The 23,060-nt window shown below is 37.8% G+C and overlaps 1 protein-coding gene across 3 annotated transcripts in view; it reads right to left on the reverse strand.

Annotated features, from left to right (window-relative positions):
* The window catches only part of Dpp10 (dipeptidyl peptidase like 10), a 1,511,806-nt gene that overhangs the window by 532,526 nt on the left and 956,220 nt on the right, over positions 1–23,060 (reverse strand). For all 3 annotated transcript variants that reach the window (XM_021165015.3, XM_021164934.3, XM_029476885.2), the window contains exon 2: positions 22,034–22,148. In XM_021165015.3, coding sequence (XP_021020674.1) covers positions 22,034–22,148 — 115 coding nt within the window. The remainder of the gene's footprint in view (positions 1–22,033; positions 22,149–23,060) is intronic.

Genomic DNA, 23,060 nt, shown 5'->3' on the forward strand with positions numbered 1-23,060 from the left:
AGAAGAAAGTCAGTCTACTTACTATGCTGGGGATTATCCCTCCATCTGCCTCCCAGTTCACTGAGACTCCATTGACTTCTGCTGTACTTTAAACATTGTGTTTTCTTTATGACTGCCTTCATTCCCATGGTTACCTTCTTCCTTCATTAACCATGGTTAATGTTGATACAGGACACTCCTGTAATGTGCTTCCTTTAAAGAACGTTTTATCCTTAAATTTTCAATTTATTATTACTGGAAGGGTGCCAAGGAGGACATCTCAGTGAAGTCAGCTCTCTCCTTTTACCTTGTCAGTTCAGGGACTTTCCTAGTGAAAAGCACCTTCACCTACAAAGCTAAGCCTTATATATTCTCACATGACATGAAAAAAAGCCCCCTGCTTCTACTCTCTTCAGGGAACTGGCTGAAAAGGCAGACAACAAATCATAGAAATAAAGTTTAAGTTCCAAATTTCCAAAGTTTTAAAAGTACTGGGTGTTTTATGTCTTCTAGTTGGCCAATCAAACATAACTGATATTGTGTTTGACAGCTAAAGTACAAATTTCCATTGTTTTTACTGCACTATAATCTCTCAATATAGAATAAAACACTACATTGCAGAATAACTGCTACCCAAATTTACAAAAATGGAAAAAAATGGGATTACAAATAGTTTTCTTAGATTTTATTACATTTTATTTTCTTCATGTGTATAAATACATACATGCATGGGTATGTTTTGCATGCTATAGTGCATGGTTGGAAGGCAAAGGACAATTTCAGGCCTAATTTCTTCTTTATACCTTCATCAGTCCGTCCTGGGAATAGAACTCAGTCAATTAAATTTGGCAACAGGTCCTTTTTGTATTTGTTTTTCTTGGTTATTTTATTTGTTTCCATTTCAAATGTTATTCCCATTCCCAGTTTCCCCTCCATATGCCCCTATTCCTTCCTCTCTCCCCTCTTCCTCTTTGAGGGTGCTCCCCCACCTCCTGCCCACCCACTTCTGCTTCAGTGCCCTAGTGTTACCCTCTCCTGGATCATCAAGCCTCAGAAGGGCAAAGGGGCTCATCTCCCAGTGGTTCTAGATAAGGCAAGCCTCTGCTACATACCCAGCTGGAGCCATGGGTATCCTCTGTGTACCTTTGTTTGGTGGTTTAGTCTTGAGAGCTCTGGGGGGGGGGGGATTCCTCTTGGTTGGTATTGTTGTTCTTCCTATGAGGCTGCAAACCCCTTCAGCTCCTTGCCCTAACTTCTCCATTGAGGTCCCTGGGCTCAGTCCAATGCTTGGCTGTGAACATCTGCATCTGTATTGGTCAGGCTCCGGCAGAGTCTCTTGGAGGACAGCTATACTGGGCTCCTGTCAGTAAGCACTTTGTAGCATCAGCAATAGTGTCTAAGTTTGGTGTCAGCATATGGGATGGATCCCTAGGTGGGGCAGTCTCTAGATAGCCTTTCCTTCAGTTTCTGCTCTACTCTTTGTCCCTGAATTTCCTTTCAACAGGAGGAATTCTAGGTTAATATTTTTGAGGTGGGTGGGTGGCCTCACCACTCAAATGGAGGTTATACATATTCACTGGATATGGTCTCTACAGATTCTATCTCCCCTTTATTGGGTATTTTGGCTAAAGTCCTCTCTGTTGGGTTCTGGGAACCTCCTGGTTCCCTGGCATATGGGACTTTCTAGAGGCTACCCCCAGTTCCTCCTTCCCCACAGCTACACACCTACTTTGAAATTTCTGACCCTCTGTACTTCTCTATCTCCTCCCATATCTGCACTGCTCCTGTTTTCCCCTCTCTCTCCTATCTCCCCCGCTAGGTCCTTATCTGCCTTTACTTTTCAGGGATTATTCTCTTCTCCCTACTGAGTAGGACTATAGCATCCACACTTTGGTGTGATTTTCTTTCTTCTTGGGTTTTATATGGTCTGTGAGTTGTATTGTGGGTATTCAGAGCTTCTTTTTGGCTAATATCCATTTGTCAGTGAGTACATACCATTTGTGTTCTTTTGTGACTGGGTCACCTCACTCAGAATGATATTTTCAAGTTCCATCTATTTGCCTGTAAATTTCATGGAATCATTGTTTTTAATAGCTCCGTAGTGTAAATATACAACATTTTCTGCATCCATTGTCCTGTTGAGGGACATCTAGTTTGTTTCCAGCTTCTGGCTAGTATAAATAAGGCTGTTATGAACATAGTGGGACATGTGTCCTTGGGTGCTTTTATGGGCTTATCCATCTTGCTATCCCTGCAAATTGTACTCACTGTTACCTAATTTATTAAAAAATGAACAGGACCACCAAGGGAGCTCAGCAGATAACAACCAGTGCTGTACAAATTTCCAACCAGTGCTGATCTCATTTCCATTCCTGAAATTCACGTCAAGTTAGAAGGAGCAAACTCGCCTCACAACATTGTTTTAGACCTTAGCCCACCCCACCCCACCCATGAGCAAAATGCACATAAAGAAGCAACTACACAGCACATTTTAAGAACAGAACATGGGATTTAACAGATTACTTTCAAAAGATGAAATACACAAAAACCAGTTTATTGCATGTTCCATACGCTTAGCAATCAGGACAATGAAAATTAAAATACTCTGTAGTTTGAACTCACCCCAATCAGAATGACTAAGATAAAAGAACAGCAGCAAATACAAAAGAAACCGAAACCAAAACAAAACTGAGCCAAGACAAAACAATATAAACAAACAAACAAAAAAACTAAAAACCAACCACACAATGACAACAAATGCTACTACAGATATGGGGGAAAAGGAGCACTCTTCACTGCTGGTAGAAGTGTAAGTGGTAGCACCATTATGGAAACTAGTTTGGAGTTTCCTCAAAATGCTAAAAACTGATCTACCATCAGATCCCAGAGCACTACTTCTGGGAACTTAGCAGACTCTATAGTCTACTCCAGAGACACATGTCCATCCATGGTCGCTTCTTTTCTATTTACCACGACCAAAATCTAGATGCAGTTTAGATGTCCATGAGCTAATGAATGGATAATGAAAGAAGGGTGGATTTACTCATTGGGTTATTGCTAAGTCATCCAAAACATTAAATTAGGGAATTCACAGATAAATGGATGGAGTTGTTCACCAGGCACAGAAAGATAGATGGCACCTGTGATCTTTATTTTGTGGATGTTAACTTTGAATCCTTAGATGTGTGGGCTATGTTTGGAAATCCCATAGAGATCAGGAAATTAGTTACTGACAGTGATGGATGGGCTTTCAAGGGAAGAGAGATAGAGCACAATGTCATGGAATGGAGACGTAGTGGAACAAGAAGAGTTATGTGTGGTGTGAGGGCAGAGTAGAGGAGGGACATGATGAATGATGACTAATACTACATTTCTTAAAGTCATAAGAAATCTATTTTCTGAAAATATTTAAATACACACATATAAGGCACAGTTAACAGATAACAGGACATTAATGCTGCAACTAGACACCACAAGCTAACAAACAAAAAGTCCACTGCCAGAATCGTGTTATTGTTATTGGATTTGTTGGCAACTGAGGTACTGTAGACTCCCAAATATCACAGGATTTTGCCCATGTTCTTGATTGCCAACTTGAAGTTTTTGGGAAAATGATATTCTTCTTCCATAGTATTTGTAAGCCTTAGATGAAGAGGTTGTATTGCTGATGTATCAGTTGGGGACTCTATTCCCAAATCAGCTTTCTTTGCATTTTGATCAGTTATGGATTTGTTTTTGAAAAAGAATATGAGCTACACTTCTCTATGACTATAAGGCTAGGTATTTCAAACACAGTTTGAAATTATGCAGGTTTAGAAAAGTGCTATCCCTGGCTTCTTGCCTAGGGTATATGACTGTACTTGCCACTAGTAGTTTGATAGCCGGACATTATTCAGCATAAATTCCCTAATGTTAGTCAGGGATTAAGTCCAATTAGATGGTTCTTACGTCTTGGTTGCCATTATGATATATGTTTTTGTATACTTGAGCATAGCTAGGTATAATATTTTTGTTTCTTTCTTGGCATCTTATATAGTACCTTCAGGTCCTGTGAAATCTAATCCTCAAGGGAAATATATATATATATATATATATGTATATATATATAATATATATATGTAAATATATAATATATATATGTAAATATATATAATATATATATTACTATTTACTAATATATATGTACGCACACACACACACACACACACACACACATATATATATATATATACATATATATCGTAAAAATATGTCTTGAAGTTGGAAGACAGTGGGAAGATACTGGAAGAGGGACAATATGGGTAGAAATGATGTAAATAAAACACTCACATATTAAATCGTGAAAATATGATAAACATGAAATTAATAAAAAGAGATCCTATCTTTGAAGAAACCATACAATTAACTCATAATCCATAAAAAGAAAAAAAAACCAACAAACTGGTAAGGACATGAAAACTTCATTCTTACTGGTTTATACAGAGTTTATACTGCTGGGAGGTGCTACCCATGTATGAGAGGAGAAATGTAATCATCACACTTATCCAGCTGTGAACTTCATGATCTACACCCACGACTGGTCTGTCTGACATGAGTACTCTCATCTAGCTGTGAACTCTGCCATCTACATTAATGACTTGTCTGTGTGACATGACTACTAATGTAATGGTTGCACAAATGTCACAGAGGTAACCAACCCATTTCTTTGATTGCACTTGTGGCTTGCTTCACAAGAGGAAACTGACATTTGACACTGTTATTTAGGGCTAAGACGGTGTAGCTAGGTAGGTTATAGACTCGTGTGGACAACCTACAGTTATTATTCTACAGGCTATACAAAGTATTAAACTTACACTTAATAATCTGTTGTTGCAATCATAAATAATTTCATAAAATCTTGTGATAGATGGTGATTATCATAGAGAACCACAGCTCATTAAGGTGTTAAGAATGAGAGGTTTAAATTCACAGTGCTGAATGAGACATTGTATTATATGCATTCCTCCCATAGTTCAGGGATCAATGGAGAGGAAAGGAGGAAGGATTGTAAAAGCCAAAGGTCAAAATGCCTATTAAAAAACAGAATTCTGGACACAACAAGGATAGTACACATAAGAAATGAGAGTGAAGTGCAGGCTTAATCATTTTTAAAGACTGAATTAACCAATCAAGAATGTCTTTAATTAGTATCATTTTTGAAAAGAAAAGTCATTTCTTCATATTTAATTGAAAAGTTAAATACTTAGAAATATTAACCAAACATTCACATGCTTTAGCTTGTACTAGGTTTAAGAAATAAGTAATGGGTCTACATGCCTTTGATCTCAGCATTTGGAAGGCAGAGAAAGGCAAGTTTCTGTGACTGTGAGGCCAGATGAGGAGTTGCATAGGGAATTTCAAGAGAAAAAAATCCTACATAGACAGACCCTGTAATAAAACAAATGAACAAACAAAAACCCCAAAGAAGAAAAGAGGAGGAAGAGGAAGAGTAGAGGGAAAAGGAGGAGGAGGAGGAGGAGGAGGAGGGGGGAGAGGAGGAGAAGGAGGAGGAGAAGGAGGAGGAGAAGGAGGAGGAGAAGGAGGAGGAGAAGGAGGAGGAGGAGGAGGAGGAGGAGGAGGAGAGTTTAGGAAGATCTTGATACTGGGATTGGGAATCGTTGAAGGTCAGACAAATTTTTATCATGGAGACAGTGATTGAAAGAAGTCCTACAAATAGCTGAGGAACTATTGTCAGGTGGCAAATGCAGGGGAAAGGGAGAGTCAGATTTTTTAATGGTGTAGCCCTGGTACATTCATTATGCTTTAGTGGATGACCACATATCCAAGAAAATAGGTAGAACATGTTAAACACAATAGTTGTTTCATAAAGAAGACACAAAATTGGTAGGGAAGGGTGGTAGATCTAGAAGAAGTTGTAGGAGGTAGATAAATATGATCCAAACAACTTGCACAAAATTCTCAAAATCTAGTACAAAAGAAAAAGATATAAATGAACTTCCTTCCTCGATTAACTGTGTAGTTATTAATGAATATATAGGAAGTAAGAGTGTATGTTAAGCTTATCTTGGTGAGACACACTTTTAATCCTAGTATTCAGAAGGCAGAGGTAGGTGGATCTCCATGAGTTTGAGGCTAACCTGGTCTACATAGAGAGTTCAGGTAAGCCAGGGCTACATAATGAGACCCTGTGTAAAATATCAACATATAAAGAATGCATGCTAATGGAATGCATGCTAAGAGAAAGCTCACAGTTGTATTTGGGTATAATCTTATAAACACTGTTGTTCTTGGGTTTGGCTTTATTTTCTTTTGAAAATGAAAGCATAGAACTCAGCCTAGTAAGTGTCAGCCATTATTATGATAAAAAAAATAGGTGGAGCAGTATGAAGGACTTTTAAGTTTTCTATACCAGAAATACATGGAGTTATTGTATTGTTTTAACTGGGGACATATTTGTTTCATATATTTTGTATCCAAAACATACCTTTGTGTTGCCTCAGATTTACTACAACATTCCATTGGGCAAACATGTTAAAGACATTCTCAAAGGCACCGATATATTTCACATTACAAAAAGAAAGCTCAACAATTTCCCTTGGGCTAATGTGACCAAGATGGAGCCTAAGTATGAATTATCCATTTTTCTCCTGGTGCTTGCAGTCTGTAGTTTGTGGTTTTTAGCTTACTTTTATTCTGTGTCATGTGTATTTTGGATCTGTTCCTATCACCTGTGCCTCTCTAGCACAGGGCAATGCTCTGTATTTATTGAACAGTACATAAAGTATCACATGTGGAAGAAATGAGGCACTGCATAGAAATATTCAGTAGAATTTAAACGGATTAAGTTACTGACTCCAACTGATCTCAACTGAACAGGAGAGCAAACAGTACTGCAAATATACCATTATTAAATTATAGCCCCATGTTGATTTGAACTTCATAGCAGATATTTGTTGCATGAAACTTCTTTCAACCCATTGGCTATTTTTAACAAATGATTACCATAGCACACATTCATATGTGCATATTGCTCTGAGCCAGAAGCACAGAAAAATACATAAGATTAAAGTTGTTCAATAGCATAGACTTGTACAAGTTGACTTCATGAGAAACCCAAGGCTAGCAAGGTTTGTTGTTCCATAGTTTTTCTAAATGTAGGTCAAACAAACAGGTTGAATACAGGATAGGACACCAGACCAAGTCTTAAGTGACCTCACAGGGTATTGTTAACTCAACTGTGGAGCCAGGAAAGCTACCAGCCTTTTACAGTGCAAGAAATATTTTCATAAAAATATATAATCACATCACCTAAAACAGTGTCTAAATCTTCTTAATACTTAGTGAAGAAATGCAGTAAGATGGAAAATTCATCCAGGTGTCTGTTTTTGAAGGGCTTTGTCAGTTTGAAAGGTTCAAGTTATGAATCACACAAATATTAACCTGCAGACAAGATCTGTGTATAAAAAGAAACATCAGGCTACTTGGAATGGGGCATGTTGAATTCTAAATCACTCATTTGCACTTTAGAAAAATATAAAAAGGAAAAAAAAGTCTGTTAATCTACTAAACATGACTATACGGCTTTGTGTTATCTGTGGAAATGGCATAATTATAATTGCAACCTGGGATATATTAGGAATTCACTTTCATAATATTACCTTTTCTTTTCTGATACTATTTCTATTTAACATTTTCCTACCTGTAAGAATAGCTTTCTTATAAAAAAAAAGGAGGAGGAGGAAAATGAGGTTAGCAAGTTCAGTACCAATATTATATGTGTAAGTCTTTTGACTTTGTTGTTCTATGTAACAGTACACAGCAACATGTAACTGGTTTTCTAAATGAGGATGTATTTGAATGCCTGCTCTTTCCTTCTAGAATGTACTTACAAGTGTGAGCATGATTCAGGCACTGTGTTTTCTTCTTTGCTTTTTTGTTAGATTGGGCATGACTTACTGTTATTATTTTGTGTGTGCCTGCTTGTATGTACATGTGTATGCGTAGACCCAACTATATGTGCACATTTAGAGACCAGAGACAAGAATGAGATGTCTTCTTTAACTGCTCTTCACTTTAATCTTTGGGACAGAGTTGCTCATTCATCCTGATGACCACCATTGTGACTAAATTGGATGGCAAATAAGTTCACAGAATCTACCCATCTCTACATTATTGCACCAGGGTTAAAACTGATTGTTCCAAATCTAGCTTTTATGTATGTTCTAGGGACATGATGACAGGTTCTGATGCATGTACAAAAAGCACTATGCCCAGGAAGCCATCTCCCCATGATTGTCTTTTTATACTGTTGTGTGTGCTGCCTCTATAGATGATGGATGTGGAGGGATATGTGAATGGGAGTGCTGATACTACTATATCATGGTACAGGTACAGTGATCAGAGGCAACTCAGGTCTTGGTCCTCATCTGTACATTAAAAAAATCAATAATAATAGCAATAACAAAGGCAACAATAAAAACAATATGAATGTGTAGTTAAAGCACTGTGGCACAACTCTAAGTAAACAGAAAATGTGTTAAACTGGCAAATTTGAGAAATCAACAAGAGTAAAGACAGGCAGAGAGGCTGCAGCATTGCTTAGTGATTCAAGTGTTTACCACATAGTTAAGACAACTGAATTCAGATATTTAGAATCCATGTAAATGCCAGAATGAATGTTTCTCTTCCCACATGGAAGGCTGAGAGAGGATGTTCCCCAGTAGAAGCTTGACAGAAGCAAAAGCCATATTGGCAAGCTCTAAGTTTGACCTAGAAATCCTGTATCAATTAAATAAGGTAGAGAATGATGAAGTAAAGCAAAGATGTCATTCTCTGATTCTGTACATGTTCACTCCCACACATATATGTCCACATAGTATACACACACACACACACACACACAAGTCATCACCAAAACCACCAGCAGCCATCAGAATGTGAGTCATAGAACAAAAGATGAAGATTGAAATTGGAAGAGATAAAATAATCCAAATCATTAAGATTCTCAACTGCTGAATTGTGAATCATAGAAAATAAATGTATTAACTTTGTCTTCCCAAAGTTATATCATTCTTGATGATACTCCCTATCCAGGTAAAAAGAGGGGAAGCTGTCACTATAGATACTACCTCAGTGTCTGGGAAAGAGAAACACATTTGTTATAGATTTGAGTGCATTAGTTTTCATTTAAAGAAGGATGTCCCCAAGTCTATTCTCACAGATTCAAATTCTCTAGAAATTTCTTGAAAGGGGCATGGGTTCACACCCATCTGAATACTTTAGAAAAATTAAAATAAAGCAAATGTACATGCCAGAACAATAAAATAATCAGAATCATTGGAGTTAAATTGTCACTTTCCATAGCAAAGATAAAATTTAGGAAATACTTTTAAAAATACTACTCTGTAATTTTAACTTTAAGATATTAGCACACTTGATAAATGGGTTCTTTATGGCATTTTCATGAATACATGTAGTTCTACTTTATTCATGTTTAATCTTCTATTCCACAGTCTACCCCTGACCCTTATATCCACTTTTTAATTTCTCTTCAAACTGTTGGTGAGGATGTAAACTTGGTGAAGCCACGATGGAAATCCCTGTGAGGTTCCTTAAAACACTAAAAATAGAAAGAAAAAAAAACCCTTATATTTATACATTGCAGCTATACCATCCATGGGTATGTACCTGGAACACTCTACATCAACATGTGACAAAGAAACCCATATCCATTTTTATCATCACTATACTATCCATAATTGCAAAGAAATGGAATGAATCTATAAATCCATCCATGGATGGGCAGTATCTTAGTCAGGGTTTCTATTCCTGCACAAACATGACCAAGAAGCAGGTTGGGGAGGAAAAGGTTTATTCAGCTTACACTTTCATACTGCTGTTCATCACCAAGGAATTCAGGACTGGAACTCAAGCAGGTCAGAAAGCAGGAGCTGATGCAGAGGCCATGGAGGGATGCTCATTACTGGCTTGCCTCCCCTGGCTTGCTCAGCCTACTCTCTTATAGAACCAAGACTACCAGCCCAGAGATGGCACCACCCACAAGGGGCCTTTCCCCCTTGATCACTAATTGAGAAAATGCCTTACAGTTGGAGCTCATGGAGGCATTTCCTCAACTGAAGTTCCTTTCTCTGTGATAATGCCAGCTGTGTCATGTTGACACAAAATTAGCCAGTACAATTAACCCCTTGTCAACTTGACACACAAACGCATCACTAGTAAGCCTCAACCCTTACATTCTTATTCATCCCCAAAGTCTAAATAACTTTAAATGTCCCACAGTCTTTACATATTCTTAAAATTTCAATCTCTTTAAAATATAAATCTCTTTTAAAATCCAAAATCTTTTTACAATTAAAAGTTTCTTAACTGTGGGCTCCACTAAACTAGTTTCTTCCTTCAAGAGGGAAAATATCACAGCACAGTCACAATCAAAAGCAAAAATCAATCTCCAACCATCCAATGTCTGGGATCCAACTCACGATCTTCTGGGCTCCTCCAAGGGCTTGGGTCACTTCTCCAGCCATGCCCTTTGTAGCACACACTTCATCCTCTAGGCTCCAGATGCCTGTACTCCACTGCTGCTGCTGCTCTTGGTGGTCATAGCATGGTACTAGCATCTCCAAAACACTGCATGACCCCTCCAGTCCTGGGCAGTCAATTGCAACTGAGGCTGAACCTTCACCAATGGCCTTCCATGGCCTCTCACAGTGCCGAGCCTCAGCTGCTCTGCGTGACCCCTTCATGCCTTCAAAACCAGTACCACCTGGGTGACCCTTACACATTACCAAGTCCCAGTGCAGCAGGAGTACAACCTTCACTATCTTTGGAACATAGCCTCATTGTTCTTTCAGAAAACACTTCCCAGAAGATGTCACCTCAATGATGCTGGTCTCTTCTTAATCACCGCTAATTTCTTAGCTCCAGCTAACCAGCATCAGTAGTCCCAGCAATGCAAAGTTTTTGCTTTAGTAGTTCTGGTATCTTGTTAACCACAGCTGATTCTTCAGCCCCAGCTAACCAGAACTACAGAATCATCACAATTAAAACAGCAATGGCCCTGAAAAGAGTCTTTCATTTTCCCTCTGAAATTTCACAAGCCAGGCCTCCATCCTCTGCAATGTTCTCAACATTATCTTCCAAGCTCCTACACAACATCTGACAGAACTCTTAACAACCAATGGATCTTCAAGCCCAAAGTTCCAAAGTTCTTCCACAGTCCTCCCCAAAACATGGCCAGGTTGTCACAGGAATACCCCACTATGCTGGTACCAATTTGTCTTAGTCAGGGTTTCTATTCCTGCACAAACATCATGGCCAAGAAGCAAATTGGTGAGGAAAAGGTTTATTTGGCTTACACTTCCATACTGCTGTTCATCACCAAGGAAGTCAGGACTGGAACTCAAGCAGGTCAGAAAGCAGGAGCTGATGCAGAGGCCACGGAGGGATGCTCATTACTGGCTTGCCTCCCCAGGCTTGCTCAGCCTGCTCTCTTATAGAACCCAAGACTACCAGCCCAGAGATGGCACCACCCACAAGGGGCCTTTCCCCCTTGATCACTAATTGAGAAAATGCCTTACAGTTGGAGCTCATGGAGGCATTTCCTCAACTGAAGTTCCTTTCTCTGTGATAATGCCAGCTGTGTCAAGTTGACACAAAATTAGCCAGTACAGGCATATAAAGAAAATATGTAGCTTTATACTTGCAATAGGATTTAATATGGCTATTGGATATATGTAAGAAGAATAAAGTTATAATATTTGCAGCAAAAGACATGGAATGGGAAATTATGCTAAAGTGAAAGAAGCCAGATTCAGAGCATAAAACAGCCATGTTTTGTTTCATATGCACAAATAGAATTGGTGTGTGTGTTTGTGTGTGTGCAGGACAACATGAAGGCATAAAGGAGACTATAATTAGGGAAGATGACCTCTTAATGTAAGGGAATAGATTTGTCACTTTATTGATATATCATCTATAATTATTGTCAATCAGTCAATTATAATATATTACTATCATCCTCTTATTATATAATCTATGTATCACTCAATATATTTACAATCTACAAATCATGTATTTATATGTCTATCTTTGCCATCTTTTATCTACTATCATATATCTATTATCTATTATTTATCATCTGTCTATTCTCTATCATATATCTAATCCAATAAAGTTAGTTTTAAACTAATGGAATAATTTTACTATTGCCTGATGTTATACAGTTCAAAGTGAATGAATTCAATTCTCACTTCTATTTCTATGAAGCAGAACAATTGTTTATTAAATTATCTCATTCCATAAACATTACAAGAAAAATATATTACAAACCTTTTTAAGTGGAGGAAATAGCTGAATGTGATTACCCCCTTTATTGGGAGACTTCTCAGGTAAAACACTACCTTGAGCTATCACATTCATAAGAAAAGACTAAAAGTATAGAAAACTATATAAAGTCATAGTGATATACAATTTTATATTATACAGTTTATCAGAGGAAATATGTGCTCATGTTTTACCAGGGGAATTTATCTTTCAGTAAAATTATGACAGGTAAAATAAAAATTTAAGTTATGGTGTTCAACTAAATTCTGTTTTTTCTACTGTGTTCAAGTAGATTTCTCTATGTTTCCTTTAATACAAAAATTTTACTCATTAAAAAAGAAGGGTCAGAATAAAGCAGAATTTGTTTACTCTGTGCAATATGTTGGCCCCTATCTTCTTTCCAGTGGCAGGATGAATCACAACCTGTTTTTTGTGTCCTGAGACATATGGTCTACCCCAAAAGCCTGGAATGTTGCTTCAACTTTTCAGTATTTGCCTTATGTGAAACTGAACTATTAAACTAGCATGTATATTGGCTACTATTCATTGTTTCTGTGACAAGATTGCTTAGCAAAAGTAACTTAAGGAAGAGATAATTTATTTGGATTCACCTCATGTAGGGAAAACATGGCTAAAAGAGCACTGGGAGGTTGCTCACATTCTACAGTGGGGAAGCAGAAGATGAATGCTGGGCCTCAGCTCAGTTTCTTTCTTTGTGTGTAGTATTGCCCTAAAGGTACAGAAAGCTATTGCCTACATTATGAGTAAGTTTTTGTACCTAAGTTAATTTGATCTAAGTACTCTCCCAAAGATGAACCCAGATGCATATCTGCTGTGATTCTCCACCCTGTCAGGGGTTGGTGAGATGCATCTGTTTGTTGAGTGATTGCTACATAAACCTAACAAACTGAGTATAATCCCCACAAAATCATGGAAAGATAATGGGAGAGAACTGACTCTAGAAGGTTGACTTTTCCATGTCCATAATACATGTACCCAGTTGTACACTGCACACACACACACACACACAATAATAATAAATAAAGGAACAAAATGAAATCTTTTGGTAGAATATTAGCTATCGTAATTTATAACACTCAAGAAAGTTCTTCTCGATATGAATAAGTAGTGTACTTCATGTTAGCAGTGAATGGTTAAATGAGCAGTATATGTCAAGCACTTAGTACAGCATCAGGTATGTGGCAAGTTGCAATAAATGTTATGTGTTACAAGAGAATTTCTATTGACCTTTGCAAAGTTAAACACATTTTCATACAAATTAAATTTCATTATGTTACTTTTGGAACAATGTAAGAAAATTATAAAGAAATAAAATATAATAGAACAAATACAAAATTGTACCGATTGTTATTCTACTTATGTTCATTATGCATCAGAAATATGTCTATCTAACAAGCAGCAGGGAAAAATGGAGAAATGGCTCAGCCATTTAGAGCTCTTGTTGCTCTTGCAAAGACGCCCAGTTTGGATCTTGGCACCCACATTGCGTGGCACTGAACCTCTGTAACTCCACATCCAGGACATCTGATGCCCTCTACTAACCTCTGTGGACAAATGCAAACAGAGTCACATAAGACAGGCACATAAAAAATATAAATATGCTTTAAAATTAACAATTAGTTTCATGGAAGGAAACTGTTAGGCTGTCATTTTCTCTTTGGCAGGCTAATGGTGCTAAGCAATATGGCATTCTTGTGTGTTCATCTGTGATGTTTCTTAAAAAGTAAATGAGCAAAGACATTCTATGATTCCTATGAACATAACATAATCTCCTTCTCTAATGCAAACAAAACAAAACAAACAAATTGCATCTTGTTTGATGTGGATGGTTATGTGTGGGTCATGCCAATCTCAAAATCTGTAAAAGATTATTTTCCTCTCCTAAAAGCTTAATGAGAGAGCTTAATTGCTGCTTTGACATCTCAAGACACAGGTCACATGCTTTAATGACACCTGTTAAATTATAGCTGCCGAGAAATTGTTTGTGGTATAATCTAACATGACGTTCTAAATAACTCTAAGCAGGCTCTATTGTTGTGATAGCAAACAATAGTCACTATGATCAACCCACTTTGGATTTCTGCACAATATGCATAATAATAGCATATCATCTGCTACAAGTACAATCACGTTCTTTATGTCATTAAAGACTATGTACATATTGATGTCTTTCTCTTCTTTCCAAAAAGAGTAGACTATATTTTTAATATTTGAATGTCTTTATTTTAAAGAGCTGTTTTACCTCAATTAAATAATTTTTATTAGGTGTCATATAATTCTATAATGACTATTACTCATTTTTACTGATTCTTCCCCTATTTCACCCTTCTCCCACTCCTGTAAGATCTACTTTCTTATCCAATGTTTGTGAGTGATCACTGAATTTAATTTGTTTCTGGGTTAAGCCTGAGTAGAAGATTATTTACTAGAGTGAGGGTAAGTTACCCTTGGTTAACATCACTAAAGGATGTAGTCCCTCTCCTTCAACATTCATTAATTGCCAATAATCCCTAAAGGAGTGTAGGGCCTTGTGGGCCCCTCCTCAAGTCATAATGAACTGTTGAGGGACCCAGTTTTATACAAGTTTTTGTTGTGAGGGCTTATGGTGCTTGCTTTTTTTTTATTGTTGTCACAGTAAATAGGACTAGGAAATAATCTTTGTGTCAGTATTACAAACAGCTAGGTTAGGTGTTAGTTTATACATAAATGTAATGCCAGAGAACACTACAATGCATCAATGTCACATTAAGGAATGAAATAATGATGTCCTCTTCAATTTCATTGACCAAAAATGAGTCTGCACTGAATTCTGCATTTCTGTCATCATATCTCCATTTCTCAGCAGTTTGTGGTTACTGTCCTGTCTGTGGTCTGTGTGTAGTATGGACCTGACCTGTCCCTATTATCTCTCCTTAACAAAGAACTTTGCTCAACATTTATTGAACAGCACAGAAAACATGGCACAGGACAAGAATGATGAATTCTCTATAGAATTCTTTAGCAGTTTTACAAGGAAAAACGTCACCCAGCTGACTCAGAATTGTATAGATATGTTATCACCCTACATCTATGAGGCTGGCAACATTTTTGGTGAATATATGCTTTGAGGTTTCATCTACTGTATTGGCTTTTTTAAGCAAATAATTATCACAACACACACAAACACACAACACACACACACACAACACACACACAGTTCTGGCTAAGAAGCATTGAAAAGAACAAAATAAAAGTAAAGCTATTTACTTAGGTTAGATTGTAAAAGCTGATTCCATGGGAAATCCAAAGCAAGAAAGGTTGGTTATATCGGTCTCTTAAAGGCAGGTTAAAGTTACACAGGCTGAACACACAGTAGAACAGAAACAAAACCAAAAACAAGCAAACAAAAATTTTAGATGTCATATGCTGTGAGGTCTGGCACAAATTCAGTCTTTTTAGGGGTCAAGATATATCATCATAAATATATATCACTACTATCCTGGAGCACATTTAACTGTCATTCTGATACGTAGGCCAATTTGTTTACATCTGCTTGCATTTATTTTCTCCAGGAAACATCCAGATCCTATGGCCTGCTAATTATTTTACAAGTACTCACACACACACACACACACACACACACACACACACACACAGTTCTAGATCAAACTCACTCCTCTGGGCTCCTAACTTCATGTCCTCTTTTTCGTTTTATTTTATAACCCAGGAGTGCAGTTTGTGCTGTTTATAAACTTGGGTGTCTAGGACCACCCACTTGAGCACAGTTTAACTACATAAATAAAACTGGCTTTCCTCCCACAGAGACCATAAACTGTTAATAGCTCCTCAATTAGGAGGAGCCATCAGGAGCCCCTCCTCGATTCTTGCTGGAATGTTGACTGCCTTGATCTTGTACAGGTGGTATGGGAACAAGTAAACCCTCTGTGAATTCATGTGGACACACAAGTCCTGGCTTGCCTAAAAGGCATTGTTTTGTTTTTTTTTTCTGGACCTTCTCAACTTCTGCCCTTTATAATTATGCCATCCCTTTCTCTACAACAGCTCTTAGGGACTGAGGGGGAGGGGTATGATATAGAAATCTCATCCTGTGTGACTAGCCTGGCCACTGGCATTTATTCTTCGTATTATGATCAATTGTGAGGTGCTGCATTAATCTCAAAGCAACTTTTCTGATGAAACCTTAAAGCTGCACTAATTCTATGGGTGTATATAGAGAGACTTAGTGGGCAGTTGATACCATGTTCATTTTGTCAAATAGTACTGGTAGGTTCACTCCCAGGGCCTGTGAGGTTTCCAACTATGGGTTTTTAGACAGGTTTACAGTACCAGGCATATATTTCCTCTTGTAGTGTAGGCCTTAAACAGAGCACCATGGGAAAGGAGGCTTATGTGAGGAGAAGGATAGGAGAGTATGGAAGAAGGGGAGGGAGAGAAATCACTAACACTGAGGAGATTTAAACTATCCTATTAAAACTTAACTCTTTCATAATATTTGTAAATAAGAGTTTCTACAAAACACTGTGACACACACACATACACACACGAAAAGAAAAGAAAAGAAAAGAAAAAATAAATAAATAAGAAAAAACTAAGCACCCCTGTTTTACAAGCATGCCAGAATTGGTAACCACATTCCTTTAAAATGTTTTTTAGAACATAGTAATTGTCATCCTATATTAAAAAACATTGTGAGTGTGCATGCACACAAGTAGTTTTATACATTTGCACATTTATGTAGTTGCCAGAGGACATCTCCAATGTTTTTTTGAGGAAAAACTTCCTTGCCCTTGTCCTTTGTGGACAGGGTCTATCATTGACCTGAAGCTCAACAATAAAGTCAAACAGAATGACCCTAGAACCCTAGGGATCCTCCTCTCTCCACCTTTCCAGGGTTTCTATAAAAAACACAAGGCACTGAAGCCAGATTCTGTCCATCAAACTCAAATCTTCTTGCTTACAAGGAAAGCACTTTAACAAATGACCTTTTTTTCCAGTCTCTGCTATACATTTGGTGTAAATCTGCGACTAAAAATAAAATTTATTCATATTAGACTGATTGCAATACTTTTAAGCATGAAGGTATTTGTAATAGTTGCTATGCATTCAAATATGAAGGCCTTTGTGTCATGTTTGTAGAATACAAACATTGTTGACTTTACAGTCATTGCCTTCAGTGATTCCCAAGGCCTAGTATCAAGGTCTTCCCAAACTCTTTTCTCCTTCTTCTCCTTCTCCTTCTCCTTCTCCTTCTCCTTCTCCTTCTCCTTCTCCTTCTCCTTCTCCTTCTCCTTCTCCTTCTCCTTCTCCTTCTCCTTCTCCTTCTCCTTCTCCTTCTCCTTCTCCTTCTCCTTCTCCTTCTCCTTCTCCTCCTTCTTCCTTCTTCCTTCTTCTTTCTTCCTCCTCCTCCTCCTCCTCAATTTCTCTCTTCCCTCTCCTCTTGCTCCTCCTCCTTTGTTCTACATTTGGGTTTTTGTTTGTTCATTTATTTTAAGACAGGATCTGTCTATGTTGGACAGTCTTGGCTATCTTGAAATTCCCTCTCCCTGCAACTCCTCAGCTGGCCTCACACTCATTGATCCTTTCTCTGCCCTCCAAATGCTGAGATCAAAGGCATGCAAACCCAGTACTTATTTCTTAAAACTAGTACAAGCTAAAACATATGTATGTTTGGTTAATATACCTATGTATTTAACTTTTCAATTAAATATGGAGAAAGGATTTTTCTTTTCAGAACTGTTACTTATTAAAGGGGATACTTGATTGGTTAACTCAGTCTTCGAAAACAATTAAGCCTTCTCTTCACAAGGCACAGGAATTCCTACAAGCTGGCAACTCAGGCACCTGTCTGAAATTACCTCTGTAATAAAATATGCAATCAAGCCAAAATTACAATGAACATGTGTTCTTCTAGATATAGGCTTGCATTCCTCAGCACTTACCCACAGGCTCGGAGGCTATTTTGAGAAGAGCAGCTTCTGAATCATTTCTCAGACTAGATAGTCTCTTGTGTGCTTTCACTCATCAAAACCTAAATGGTACTTTTTTCTCAGTGGAAACAACACAAAGAGAGTGTGTGTAAACTAGATTTGTATGTCAGTAGACTGGTCACCATTACTATAGCTGCTGTTATTCTTACTATGTCATGCAACAGCCATTTTTTATGATAGTTACAAAAGCAAAGAATCATTTCATAGCCCAGAAAAACCCTATGTCTGCCTCTGTCTCTGTCAACAGACTCTTTCCTTGACAACTCTCTCTCTCTCTCTCTCTCTCTCTCTCTCTCTCTCTCTCTCACACACACACACACACACACACACACACATCTCTGTTATCACTGTCATCTCTCTGTGTATCTGTCTGCCTCTGTATCTCTGTTTCTCTATCTCTCTGTTTTTCTGTATAAATCTCTGTCTCTGTGTCTTTGTCTCTCTCTTTCTTTCTGTTTCTTCCACTCCACCACTATGCCATCTTGTTTTGTTATCTCCTTCTGTCATCTCTCCCTTTCCAAGTGAAATACACTTGAAAAATTATAAATTAAAACCGTAACTGTTGATTTCAGTTGTATAGTTAATGTCATACGCAATTCAGTATTTGGACTGGGGATGGGAGAATTTCTAGACTCATGTGTTTGTGTAACAGGAAGAGAAGATTATATATTTATATTTTAAAAGAGTAGGAGTGGCAGCCAATACCAGAATATCTATACTATGGTTTAATCTTCACATTTACCTACCAAATATTTTCCTGTGTATGTTGTATTGGGGATACATACATACACATTCATGTTTCCATGTATGTAACCACACATGTACACATAAATGTGTGGATGCCATACACGAACATCAGACATCTTCTTCCATTTGTCATCTTATCTATGAGTAGGAACTTTCAGTTGAGCCCAGGGCTTACCTTCTCCCCATCCTGTAAGCTCACACATCCTATTTCTGCAACCTTCTTTTACTTATATTAGAACCAGCATTTTTGGGCATCCAATATAGATTGAAAACTAGCAGTTATCCAGAAATAATCCAGGCCTTCAACACCAGATTGGAACTGAGTAACTACCCAATTGGACCTTTCCAATGTCATACAGCCATTTTGACTTCCTGAACCATACTGTGCAAGCCATTCTAATGATTCCCATTTTAATGCATATATGTATTACAATCACTAAGTTAGAAAAAATCCTGAGTGAGCCACAGAGGGAGAGGTGGTAGAATCGCATTGAATGGGTGAATTCAAAAGAAGCACAGAAATTCTGGAACCAGGCCTTCTTTTTCTGCATCTGGGGGATAGGCATGCATTCAAGATAGCAAAAGCAAATGGTTCATTTTTTGTAATTATGCTCAAATTCTTATGTTTAAGCGAAACACCATCTGAACAGAAGCTCATCTTCCTGGAGCTGAGCTTCTTGGCATGCTACAGTCACTTATTAATGCCATCACATTGCTCAATTACTCCAAACCACAGATGCACGAATGAGGCTGTGGGGGGAGGCTCCACGGAGCAAGCTGGGTGAGCCAGCTCTTTCCAGGAAATCGGGATTTCTTTCTTATTTCTTCAGTTACCTTTCTCTCTTCTTCCCTCCCTCATTGGCTACCTTCCTTCCTTTCTCAGTCTCTCCAGAAGATAAATAGAAAACTATCAACTATTTATTTTTGCTAGTTTACATATTTTGGAAGTCAATATTTTTAAAAGATGGAATATTTCACCAAGTGGCCCATTGGAGTGATTGATAACTGTCATTTGTGTAATTAGTCACTATAATTACATGAGTAAATGACTCTGAAATGGAGCTCCTGTTAATCACATTTGTTTAATGGGAAATGAGTTCACTGTCTTTACAGGGATTAGATAATGGTGTAGTTGGTGGCAGGGGAGCTGATGTGTTTAAATGCAACATGCTTAGCAACAGGTCACAATTTTGTTAAGGTAAACTATGGACTCAATGGAAAGGTCTTGCCTCACTAACAAGGAGGAAAATAGAAGAAGACATCTAATGACAGTCTATGTACTTAAGGACCTAGATTTATTCCAGAAATGAATACATTTGCATAACACTAAGCACACCTGGGCATCTTGTCTTTGCAGAAGATACCCAGGTGGGCTACAGAAGTATGCTGGTTTTGTGCTTTTCTGGAAGATGGCTTGGGGTGCCTGTTACTTCTGCCTCACTTTTTAACCCCTACTAGAGCATAGTGTAACTCCTAGGGATTAAAGTAATCCCATGGGTAAACTAAGTGCATGAAAATTCCCACATAAGATTATGTAAAGAACCCTGTCCAAAAATTATCATTGAGGCAATACTCATTGAAATATTCTATGTTTGTAAAAGTATTGATTTCGGAACATGTAAACTACTAAAAATAAATAAATTTTATTTATGCTCTAGAGAGACTAAGAAAGGAAAGAAGAGAGCCAAAGGGGAGGGAAGAAAAGAGAAAGGGTATTGAAGAAATCAGAGATAAAATACAATCTCCTGGACAGTGATAATTCCCACAACACTTTCTGTGGAGCCTCTCCTTTACTGCTTTCCCATCAGTCTTAAGGTGTCAAGATACCAGTAACAACACTGGAAGAAGAGACAAAGGGAAAAGATCTCCACATTCTGATCTCTCTCTCTCTCTCTCTCTCTCTCTCTCTATATATATATATATATATATATATATATATGATCTCTACTCCTCCTCTCAGATCCTCCATGTCCATATATCAGGTTAGCATACACAGAAGTACAGTTCCACATGGCATGCTCTCCTTTTCCAGCCACAACAAAAGCCAAAAGGGACTATTACTCCAGTCACTGCATTTCCAAGGACCACAGAACCAACTCACTCAACACTCAGGACAATTTTGTCACCAGATTCAAAGTGACCCTTACTCATAAGAGTTTGCTCCTTTGGGGTCTTATGTATCTTGGGCTGGCAACAGCTTATATAGCTACGAATAATTGCGTACTTCTGACTTTTGCACATCTAAACTCAGCTGCAAGGAATAAGGCTCTGCACCATCACTCTCCATTTACATAGTGCTGGATGTAGGATCCAGGGTCTCATACATACTGGTTGAGCACCCTTCTAACTGAACTACAGTTGCAAGGCCCCATTTTTGAACTACAGGTGCCCTTTCTTTTTGAGAATGCCATATAAGTGACATTTGTATAAATGCTTATGTATAATGAATAGAATTTTGGGTTTGGTTTCTTGCACTTGGCTTCATGCATCCCTATCATTTTGAAGATTTTTGTGTACATTGAGCATTTACTCATTTCTCTGTGGAATACTGTTTTATTACATATTTGTTCAAGCATTAGCTACTCGAAGGATATATGGATTCATTCCTAGTTTGGGATGATTCCTAATAAAATTACTATAACTTGTGGAGTGCAAAAATGAATCACATGACATAGACATTTGTTAAAGAGAAAAATATATCTTTAAATAGTTATGGAGACCACGAATCTCCTTAGCATCCTTCTTTTACATGTTTTAGGTTCCAGCTTCACCCTAAATGCCCACAAAATATTGAAGCCACAAATATCACCATGTCATTAGGCAAATAGTCTAATTGTACTTTAAAAAATCCAGCCTGTATTAGTCTGCCCAAAGAAATCACAAACAACTACCTTTGTAAGGCATCATGAACATATCTACCATAACACCACGCAAAGAGAGGAACCGAAATGGATTACCTGGTGTTAACAGGATGACAGACATTGTGATGAGTGAACATACTACCAAGATCACCAGCAGGGCAATGGCGATTCCCTTCCAGTTTCTTTGTGGAGGGCTGTTACTTCCCAGTTCCTGCAGAGACAGAGAAGGAGGTTTGTAATTATAACATGCTCCAGGAGAAATACGTCCTTAAAAGAAAGATTCAGCACAGGCATGATCACAGTTTGAAAGCTGATTAGAATCAGTTTTCTCTTCAGCAACTTCTTTAATTATTCAAAGGTGCATGGATTATAAATGGATGGATATATTTTAAGGAGTACAATCTATTTTCTTTACCAGAGAAGGTAACATAATTTTATACATGCTGTCTTGGTGTAAATGAAGCTCCAATTCATTAACTCTAGGTAAAGGACTCTGCCAAAGTGCTTTGGAACAACAATGTCAACCTGCATTTCTAATCACTACAATGGAAGATAACACAAAGAACTGAATCCTTGAAGAACAGTCAGCTGCTGCTCAAAATGTATGAGGAAAAGATTGGAAACAACAAAATGATAAACAGTATACTTTACCATCAAAGAGTGCACATTTTTTTTCAACAAAGCAGGTTTATTTCAAATAGTTTTCCCACCATTCATTAAAAACAAACACAATTTAGTAGCTAAATTAAATGATTTTTTTTCTATTTCAATGACTAAAAATATTCTCTCACTGGACAGTGTGCAGATATTGGCAGGGAGGTAAGATTGATGGGAAAGGGCAAAAATGAACACTTTTCACAATGCCCATAGTTGAGCTGCTTGCTTTTCAACTGTTCCACCCTGCTGCCTGGAAATGTACAAGCTTCATTCTTCAAAGTCTGGAATACAAAGTTCAAATGAACCCCAGCTTTTCAATAAAGTAATTTTATGACATGGAACTTGGAACTGGAGAGATAGCTCAGTGTTTAAGAGTAGTTAATGCTTTTCTAAACGACCCCAGTTCTGTTCCCAGCACCTACTTAGGCAGTTTGCAACCATCTGTGACTCCAGTTCCAGGAGCTAC

Source organism: Mus caroli, unplaced genomic scaffold, assembly GCF_978045245.1.
Source record: "Mus caroli unplaced genomic scaffold, Mus_caroli_1 scaffold_1, whole genome shotgun sequence".
Lineage (NCBI taxonomy): Eukaryota > Metazoa > Chordata > Mammalia > Rodentia > Muridae > Mus > Mus caroli.